Source organism: Berghia stephanieae, chromosome 5 (genome assembly GCF_034508935.2).
Source record: "Berghia stephanieae isolate SIO BIC M18660-M18661 chromosome 5, UCSD_Bste_1.3, whole genome shotgun sequence".
Lineage (NCBI taxonomy): Eukaryota > Metazoa > Mollusca > Gastropoda > Nudibranchia > Aeolidiidae > Berghia > Berghia stephanieae.
This window is the reverse complement of record NC_088364.1, coordinates 1,960,920-1,970,919: the sequence shown is the minus strand read 5'-3', so window position 1 is coordinate 1,970,919 and position 10,000 is coordinate 1,960,920. Positions and strand designations below refer to the sequence as shown.

At 38.6% G+C, this 10,000-nt stretch overlaps 1 protein-coding gene across 8 annotated transcripts in view; it reads left to right on the top strand.

Moving 5' to 3' along the window:
• Positions 1-10,000, top strand: part of LOC144972232 (transmembrane channel-like protein 7) — an 81,762-nt gene that overhangs the window by 40,596 nt on the left and 31,166 nt on the right. For all 8 annotated transcript variants that reach the window (XR_013645315.1, XR_013645314.1, XR_013645316.1 and 5 more), the window contains exons 5-8: positions 717-1,003; positions 1,974-2,149; positions 4,847-4,997; positions 7,813-7,974. Coding sequence is in view for 5 of the 8 variants with exons in the window: in XM_078913269.1 (XP_078769395.1) it covers positions 717-1,003; positions 1,974-2,149; positions 4,847-4,997; positions 7,813-7,974 (776 nt within the window). In the remaining 3 variants the exon portion in view is untranslated. The remainder of the gene's footprint in view (positions 1-716; positions 1,004-1,973; positions 2,150-4,846; positions 4,998-7,812; positions 7,975-10,000) is intronic.

Here is a 10,000-nt window from a genome sequence, read left to right as displayed (position 1 = left end):
TTGCCTCAGTCCAGGTACGATTGGAGATGCACACATCTTGGTGAAGGCTCCTCCTCCAGGTCTGTTTCCTCTTATCCGTGGATTCCATTGGAGAACCTGCTGGGTCATGGTTCAGGTTCTTTCCTTTTTTACCATCCTGAGTGTTGGTGTTGTGCATGTTGTAGCAATCGGTCTCCTGCGAGGGATTCCAGGGACGCGACGTGGATGCTTGCTACATGCGGCGCTGCACTGCGGCTGACGCCTGGGCTATTCCAGTCTTCCCTTGGAATAGACCCTAAAGAAAAATTTCCCGTTAGGGATGAATAAAGGAAATTAATTAATTAATTAATTAATTATTTAATTAATTAATTAATGTCCCCATCCTTAGAGAATGCCAGGACGGGACCAGCTACACTGACCTTGATCAAAGAGTCTGCTCCAATGATGCTGTGGAGTGGGTTCGGTGTTGGAGCGACAAGCTACGATGAGGTGCTTTCCGAAGGATCTGGCCAACCTATCGTGTCTGTCAGCAGCCACCCAATGCCTTCTCTTGCTGGTACAAAAGCCTGGCGAATTCTCTCCCTGCCATTGGCTTTGGAAGCCACTGTAAAGTGCTTTGAGCACATTTCGTGTATATTACACTATGTTTACAATCAAATTTGTTTATATTTGATTTCATTTTATCTATTAATATATTTTTGTCAAATTGAAAATGCTCAAATCGCTTCATTCTCCAGGCCGGTGTGGCATTGCCACAACCACCTACTTCCGGTTCACAAGATGGCTGATCAAAATCAACTTCCTGGTGTTCCTCATCTTCCTGTCGTGCCTGTACGTGCCTCAATTCATCACGTGGGCGGAGCCCAGCAAGAACATCTTCATCAAGGAAACGCCTGTGAACGTGACCAAGTCCAACGAGGGCCTGTACCAGTCTGTCGTCTGCAGCAATGTCTACACCAACTACGTGGACAACATCAGCGACTATACGGGAATTCCCGTTGTCCTGGACATTGCCAAGGGCACGGTAGGAAGCAGAGGGATTCTTGTTATTATTGTTGTTGTTGTTGTTGTTGTTGTTGTTGTTGTTTTTATTGTTGTTGTTGTTTTTATTGTTGTTGTTGTTGTTTTTATTATTATTGTTGTTGTTGTTGTTTTTATTGTTGTTGTTGTTATTGTTATTGTTGTGGTTGTTATTGTTGTTGTTGTTATTGTTCTTGTGGTTGTAGTTATTGATATTGTTGTTGTTGTTGTTGTTCTTGTTCTTGTGGTTGTAGTTATTGTTGTGGTTGTTATTGTTGTTGTTGTTATTGTTCTTGTGGTTGTAGTTATTGATATTGTTGTTGTTGTTGTTGTTCTTGTTCTTGTTCTTGTGGTTGTAGTTATTGTTATTGTAACAAATTGCCTTCATCCATCCCATGGAGTAAATTTGTCTTTAGAATCTATTTCAAGGGAAGACTGGACTAATCCAGGAGTCAGCCGCAGTGCAGTGAAGTGATTTGCTGAAGGGCACACAGCACAGCAGGTATTCAAACTCAGTACATTTCAGCTACAAAGCAAAGACTGTATTCCTGAGCCACGCTGCCCCTTTATCAATAGCAACAATGCAAGAAGCCTGGTGCGAGGAATGGAAAAGAAATAAACCAACAGGAGGGGAACTACGAGTAATTGAAGATCCCTGTAAAAGTCTCCCAGGTCTACAGGATCAACCAAGAAAATACTGGGTAGCTGCAAATAGACTCCGGTCAAAACATACAAGAACAGCTGCCAACATGCACAAATGGGGGCTCCGAGAATCACCAACATGCCCAAAGTGCAACCAAGCACCACAAGATGCAAACCACCTCGTACTAGATTGCCCAGAGACAAAACTGGAAGGGGGATTTGAAACCATCAACAAATGTGATGATGATTGATATCTTGAACATAGAAGTGTAGCCGAACGATACTAGTAGTAACTACTAATAGCAACAACCATATCTCTCTTTTCCCTTCAGGGTGTCCTTGAAGACACGTCCATCTTCTACGGCCGCTACAGCAACCTGTCGGTCACCTACCAAGTCACACAAGGGGGCAGCCTCTACAAAGTCTCCACTGACTTCAACATGGGTCTTGTCTACATGCTGGTCATGCTGGGCTCTTTCTTCATAATCTTTATGATGATTGTCAGAACGTAAGCCTTAGGAAATTCCTTAGGATTGTCATATTGTAAGCTCAAAGCGCTTTACAAAAAGTTCCCTGACCAACAGCAACACGTAACATGTAGAACGAGACATGACACCTGTTAGGTGATATTACTATTTTCTCAGACAGAGCTGTTAACAGCCAGGTACTCATTTTACACCTGAGTGCAGGGAGAGAATATGAATAAAGCCTTTTCCATTGACTCAACTATGCGCTTTCGATCTGAAAGTGAGTGTCATACCACTAGACCACATAGCTTTATAAAAAATACATACGGCTGTGTGGTCTAGTGGTATGACACTCATTTTCGGATCGGAAGGTCCTGGGTTCGAGCCTCGCACTCGGCGCATAGTTGAGTCCTTGGAAAAGGCTCATTACTCACATTCTCTCACCGTACTCAGGTGTAAAATGAGTACCTGGCCTTTAACAGCATTGTCTTTGTCCAAAAAATTTTAATATCGCCTTACAGGCATCATGTCCCGTCCTTCATGTTATATGTTGCTGTTGACCAGGGACCCCTTGTAAAGCGCTTTGAGCACATTTAGTGGCCATTGCGCTATATAAAGCTCAATTTTTAAACTTTTTTTTTTAATGGTGGAAGATAAACGCAATTTCTAATTATCTCAGTAAAGATGTGAAAGTTGTCACAATTAGATACGGATATAGTCAGTGTTAGGCTTGGATGGGTTAAAATAACATTTTCTCCATCTACTTTACCTAGTTCCTCAATTGATGCTATGTGTTTATCTAAAATACTCATAACATCCACCAGCCAGATATAATGTGCCAACACACAAAACTAAAATGTAACCTCACAGCACCAAACGAACGAACATTTAGCTGAAAATCCGAAGGTCATTTAACCTCTACCCTCTGCAATTATCTGACCCTTGATTGACCTCATTGATTCAGAAATGAGAATGTCGGCTCACATTTCTGCTCTCTGTAAATCTTTATACTTTCAATTGAAGAAAATCAGTTCGATCCGTCAGTATATTGCAATTGGAACATGTAAAACATTGGTTGTTTCCCTCATTTTTTCGAAACTAGATTATTGTAACTCGCTGCTTGTCAACTTGCCTCAGGCTTCTATTAAACAATTACAACTACTGCAAAACAGTGCAGCAAGATTAGTTTTTGGCAAAAAAAAATTTGATCATGCAACCCCTTTGTTGGCCTCTCTCCACTGGTTGCCCATTGAAATGCGCACATATTACAAAGCAGCGTGTCTTGTTTATAAGTGTTTGACCGGTATAGCACCGGCATATCTCACAGATCACGTGGTCATGTGTAAATTTGAAAATTACACTATAAGATCATGTAATGACCAGACGAAAATTTCGGAAAAAAGATCAAGAACAAAATTTGGTGATAGATCGTTTGCTTGTTTCGGCCCCAAGATTTGGAATGAACTACCACGTGGTCTGAGGGAGTGCAAGTCTTTACCTACCTTTAAAAAGAATCTCAAGACACATTTTTACTGTATTTGTTTTTATTGACTCTATGAATCCTTGTTTGGCTATGAATTATTAGTATTATTTTATTTTTTTCACTTAAAATTGATATTTATATTGTAAAGTGCCCAGAGCTTGTGTTTTACACGAGAATGAGCGCTATATAAATGTGTATTATTATTATTATTATTATTATTATATTATTATTATTATTATTATTATTATTATTTATTTATTATTGTTATTATTTATTATTATATATTATTATTATTATATTATTAATTATTATTATTATTATTATTATTATTATTATTATTATTATTATTATTATTATTGATGTTTTTAATCAAGCATGCTTTAAGATGTTAACGATTTGTTTTAGGTGTGAACAAAACGAGATAAAATCAATTGTTATTATGATACCAAACACATAAGAATCATTTGCGCAGTTGATCGTTAAACCATAGACACGTTTAGACATAAAAATTGTAAGAAGACCATAAAAAGTTGGGTTTTGTTAAGTGAAGTATTTAAATAATGTCACCGTAGACCAAATATATTTTTGGCTTATAAGAAAGACAAAAGAATGCAGATTATAGTGCAATTAATTTCTTGAACAGTTAAGTCAGCAAAGCCAAGTTACATGCTTGTTAAGTTGAATAATATCCATTCTGGCTTCTGGCAGCTTTGTACCAATTTCTATCCTTTTAATTGTATTTTGTTTTCCACAGCTTCTGGCAGCTTGGTACCAATTTCTATCCTTTTAATTGTATTTTGTTTTCCACAGCTTCTGGCAGCTTTGTACCAATTTCTATCTTTTTTATTGTATTTTGTTTTCCACAGCTTCTGGCAGCTTTGTACCAATTTCTATCTTTTTTATTGTATTTTGTTTTCCACAGCTTCTGGCAGCTTTGTACCAATTTCTATCCTTTTTATTGTATTTTGTTTTCCACAGCTTCTGGCAGCTTTGTACCAATTTCTATCCTTTTTATTGTATTTTGTTTTCCACAGCTTCTGGCAGCTTTGTACCAATTTCTATCCTTTTTATTGTATTTTGTTTTCCACAGCTTCTGGCAGCTTGGTACCAATTTCTATCCTTTTAATTGTATTTTGATTTCCACAGCTTCTGGCAGCTTGGTACCAATTTCTATCCTTTTAATTGTATTTTGTTTTCCACAGCTTCTGGCAGCTTTGTACCAATTTCTATCTTTTTTATTGTATTTTGTTTTCAGGTCTAGCAAATCGGTCAAACAGACCATTATGGATTTAGACAACAAAGCCATCGCTGCCTATTCCAACTCTGTCTTTGCCGGCTGGGATTATTGTATCGACTCGGAAAAAACGGCTTTCTACAAACACAACATTATATTTAACGACTTACAGGTATTCAATAGAAACCCCCCCCCCCCCCCCCCAAAAACAAAAAACAAAAAAAAAAAAAACAAAAAAAACTTGAACTTTTATATAGCAAAATATCCACTAAACGTGCTCAAAGAACTTTGCAAAGTGTCTAATGTTATATGTGGTCTGATGGTATATGTAGTCTAATGGTATATGTGGTATGATGGTATATGTGGTCTAATGGTATTTGTGGATTAATGGTATTTGTGGTCTGATGGTATATGTGGTCTAATGGTATTTATGGTCTGATGGTATATGTGGTCTGATGGTGTGACACTTGATTTTGGATTAGAAGGTCCAGGGTTTGAGTCCCGCTTTAAGATTATGTTATGATAAAGATTTGTTTTAGGTGTGAACAAAACGAGATAAAATCAATTGTTATTATGATACCAAACACATAAGAATCATTTGCGCAGTTGATCGTTAAACCATAGACACGTTTAGACATAAAAATTGTAAGAAGACCATAAAATGTTGGGTTTTGTTAAGTGAAGTATTTAAATAATGTCACCGTAGACCAAATATATTTTTGGCTTATAAGAAAGACAAGGGAATGCAGATTATAGTGCAATTAATTTCTTGAACAGTTAAGTCAGCAAAGCCAAGTTACATGCTTGTTAAGTTGAATAATATCCATTCTTCACGAACCTACCAGTGCAAGTAGTCTTAGTATAGGGGAGTAGTGTGTACCAGTGCAAGTAGTCTAAGTATAGCGGAGTAGTGTGTACCAGTGCAAGTAGTCTTAGTATAGCGGAGTAGTGTGTACCAGTGCAAGTAGTCTAAGTATAGGGGAGTAGTGTATACCAGTGCAAGTAGTCTAAGTATAGCGGAGTAGTGTGTACCAGTGCAAGTAGTCTAAGTATAGGGGAGTAGTGTATACCAGTGCAAGTAGTCTAAGTACAGCAGAGTAGTGTGTACCAGTGCAAGTAGTCTTAATATAGCGGAGTAGTGTGTACCAGTGCAAGTAGTCTTAGTATAGCGGAGTAGTGTGTACCAGTACAAGTAGTCTAAGTATAGCGGAGTAGTGTGTACCAGTACAAGTAGTCTAAGTATAGCGGAGTAGTGTGTACCAGTGCAAGTAGTCTTAGTATAGCGGAGTAGTGTGTACCAGTGCAAGTAGTCTAAGTATAGCGGAGTAGTGTGTACCAGTGCAAGTAGTCTAAGTATAGCGGAGTAGGTGTGACCAGTGCAAGTAGTCTAAGTATAGCGATAGTTATGTGTACCAGTGAAGTAGTCTTGTTATAGCGTAGTTTGTGTACACGTGCAAGTAGTCTTATAAGCGGAGTTAATTGTTACAGGGCTAGTAGTTAAGTAAGGAGTAGTGTGTACCAGTACAAGTAGTCTAAGTATAGCAGAGTAGTGTGTACCAGTACAAGTAGTCTAAGTATAGCGGAGTAGTGTGTACCAGTACAAGTAGTCTAAGTATAGCAGAGTAGTGTGTACCAGTACAAGTAGTCTAAGTATAGCGGAGTAGTGTGTACCAGTACAAGTAGTCTTAGTATAGCGGAGTAGTGTGTACCAGTACAAGTAGTCTTAGTATAGCAGAGTAGTGTGTACCAGTACAAGTAGTCTTAGTATAGTGGAGTAGTGTGTACCAGTGCAAGTAGTCTTAGTATAGTGGAGTAGTGTGTACCAGTACAAGTAGTCTAAGTATAGCAGAGTAAGTGTTGTACCAGTGCAAGTAGTCTTAGTATAGCGGAGTAGTGTGTACCAGTGCAAGTAGTCTTAGTATAGCGGAGTAGTGTGTACCAGTACAAGTAGTCTTAGTATAGCGGAGTAGTGTGTACCAGTACAAGTAGTCTTAGTATAGCGGAGTAGTGTGTACCAGTACAAGTAGTCTAAGTATAGCAGAGTAGTGTTGTTGAGCGGTGCATAATTGGGTCCTTGGAAAAGGCTCTTTCCCCACATAGTCTCAGTCCACTCAGATGTAAAATGAGTAACTGGCCGTTAAAAGCGTTGTCTCTGTCGGGGTACAAAAACCTGTAATATCACCTAACATGCGTCATGTCTCGTCCTACATTTTAAGTGTTGCTGTTGGCTTGGGACCCTGTGTAAATCACTTTGGGCATGTGTAGTGGATATTGTGCTATATAAATGCTCAGGTATTTTTGGCTTTATTATTTCTTTTCCATCATAGAAATAATAGCATGAGGCTTTCCTGTTATCATTTGTTCTGGCTTCTTGTCCGCTTTAGAACAGATTACAAGTCGTCAAATGCCTTTACAATTTAGTCCCTATTTGTCCTTCTTAACTAATAAACTTTAAGCTTTGAACCAGAAGCCCTCGGTCATCACGCAACATCACTCTATTATCTCTACCAAAAAGTAATTTAAAATCTTTAAGGTGATCACTTTTTTCAATATTAGGGCCCTATACTCTTGAAAATTCCACTGCAAACCCATTTGAGAAATAAACAAAGTTTTTATTTTTTAATTTCAGCTTTTATATAGATCAATATCCACTAAACAAGCTCAAAGCGCTTTACAATGGGTCCCTGGTCAACCGCAACATTTAACATGTAGGACGGGACATGACGCCTGTTAGGCGATATTACAGTTTTTCAGACAAAGGCAACACTGTTAACGGCCAGGTACTCATTTTACACCTGAGTAAGGTGAAAGAATGTGAGTAAAGAGCCTTTTCCAAGGACTCAACTATGCGCTGAGCACAAGGCTCGAACCCAGGATCTGCCGATCTGAAAGCGAGTATCATACCACTAGACCACATAGCCACACTGAAAAGTACAGGGCGTTTTAGTAACTCAATAAATTTGTTTTCTTATTTTCCTCGTCCACAGTCCAAAATGGAGGAGATCAGCATCAAACAGAAACAACAGTTGAGGACGAGACAGGAGAAAGTCAAGCTCTACGCCAAGAGACTGGTCATCAATTTTGTGGTCTTATGTATCCTGGGGGGTTGTTTTACCGCCATTGTTTTCACCACCAACTTCCTGCTGGAGGTAAGGACTGGATGGGAAACGCAAAGGTGCTAGCAATCAGAAAGTCTGGGGTTCAGTCCCCAATGAATGTTGAATTTCTTTGGAGAAGGGGGGGGGGGGGGGGTAGTTTTTTTCTTCTTCTTCTTCTTCTTCTTCTTCTTCTTCTTCTTCTTCTTCTCTTCTTCTTCTTCTTCTTCTTCTTCTTCTTCTTCTTCTTCTTCTTCTTCTTCTCTTCTTCTTCTTCTTTTTCTTCTTCTTCTTCTTCTTCTTCTTCTTCTTCTTCTTCTTCTCCTCTCCTCCTGGTGACGACGACGACGATGATGAATATGATGATGATGATGATGATGATGATGATGATGATGATGATGATGATGATGATGATGATGATGATGATGATGAATATGTACCGGTGGTAGTCATGATGATGGTGATGTTAGTATTAATGATAATCTACCAAATTGGTTTATGCTTACTGTATACTCAACATCACTCTTGAATGTCAGGACGGGCTATCAGAGGGGTGTTTATCGTCTGCCATTGTGTTTGGGTTCAATAAACAGCTGATAATTTGACTGTTTAATTTACAAGAATTTAAGAAATTTAATGTTAAAAGTTTTCGATTGCAATATGATCTACAATCTCAGCATGTTTAATTATGTGTTCAAGTCACGTTCACAGTAACTCTTGTCCCCTGTCCAATTTCTCTTTTCCTTCTATATTTCTTCGTTTATTACCAATCTCTTCCCCCTCCTCTCTCTCTGTTCTCTGTCTCTCCTCCTGTGTTGTGAGTGTGTTATTACTCATTTCTTAATTCTCTCTCTATCTGTGTGTGTGTGTTTGTGTGTGTGTGTTATACTCATTTCTCTCTCTCTCTCTCTCTCTCTCTCTCTCCTCTCTCTCTCTCTCTGTGTGTGTTATATACCATCCAGCTCTAAAATTATATAAATTAGAACTCTTCTAATGTTTTCATCATATTCTCTATCAAATTTGTCATAAAATTGCCAAATTTCAATCTTTTAATCCACTTATTACGCAAGATACAACCAAAGGTCTAAAAAAATGCCGAAAAAGCGTCCCATATTTTGCGTTTTTTTCCTCTTTGCGGGTCATCCAAATAAATGACACCTTTGAAACTGCATAACTTGTTTATTTATGAATGGATTTTCAAAATTCAAAAACATTTTTACTCAGTGGCGATAGGGCTTTGATTTCCCTCAAAAAGAGAAAAAAAAAATTTTTCATAGTCATTGCTACTTTAGTGTCAGAAATTCAATTTCAGTTTTAGGCTCGATTTTTTACACTTTTGGTAATAATAATAAATTAGCTTTTATATAGCTCAATATCCACTAAATATGCTCAAAGCGCTTTACAAGGGGTCCCTGGTCAACAGCAACATTTAACATGTAGGACGGGACATGACGCCTGTTAGGCGATATTACAATTTTTCGGACAAAGACAACGCTGTTAACGGCCAGGTACTCATTTTACACCTGATACGGTGAGAGAATGTGAGTAAAGAGCCTTTTCCAAGGGCTCAACTATGCGCCGAGAGCGAGGCTCGAACCCAGGACCTTCCGATCCGAAAGCGAGTGTCATACCACAAGACCACATAGCCGCACACTCAAGTAATACCATGATTTATAGTTTGGTCCATAGTCTGTCCACCATTGACAGGCCAGACTCTTTGGACGCTGCCGAAGGCTTTATCGCCGCTGTGTAGTCTAGTGGTATGACACTCGCTTTTGGATCGGATAGTCCTGGGTTTGAGCCTCTCTTGGCGCATAGTTGAGTCCTTGGAGAAGGCTCTTTATTCACATTCTCTCACCGTACTCAGGTGTAAAATGAGTTAACTCTGTCGGAAAAATTTGTAATATCAGGCGTCATATCCCGTCCCAAGTGTCAAATGTTGCTGTTGGCCAGGGACCACTTTGTAAAGCGATTTGAACACGTTTAGTGGATATTGCGCTATATAAAAGCTCAATTTAATAAAATTAAATAATGACATGATCAATTTTGATTGTTGATGGCTCACAAGACTGTGTCGTTT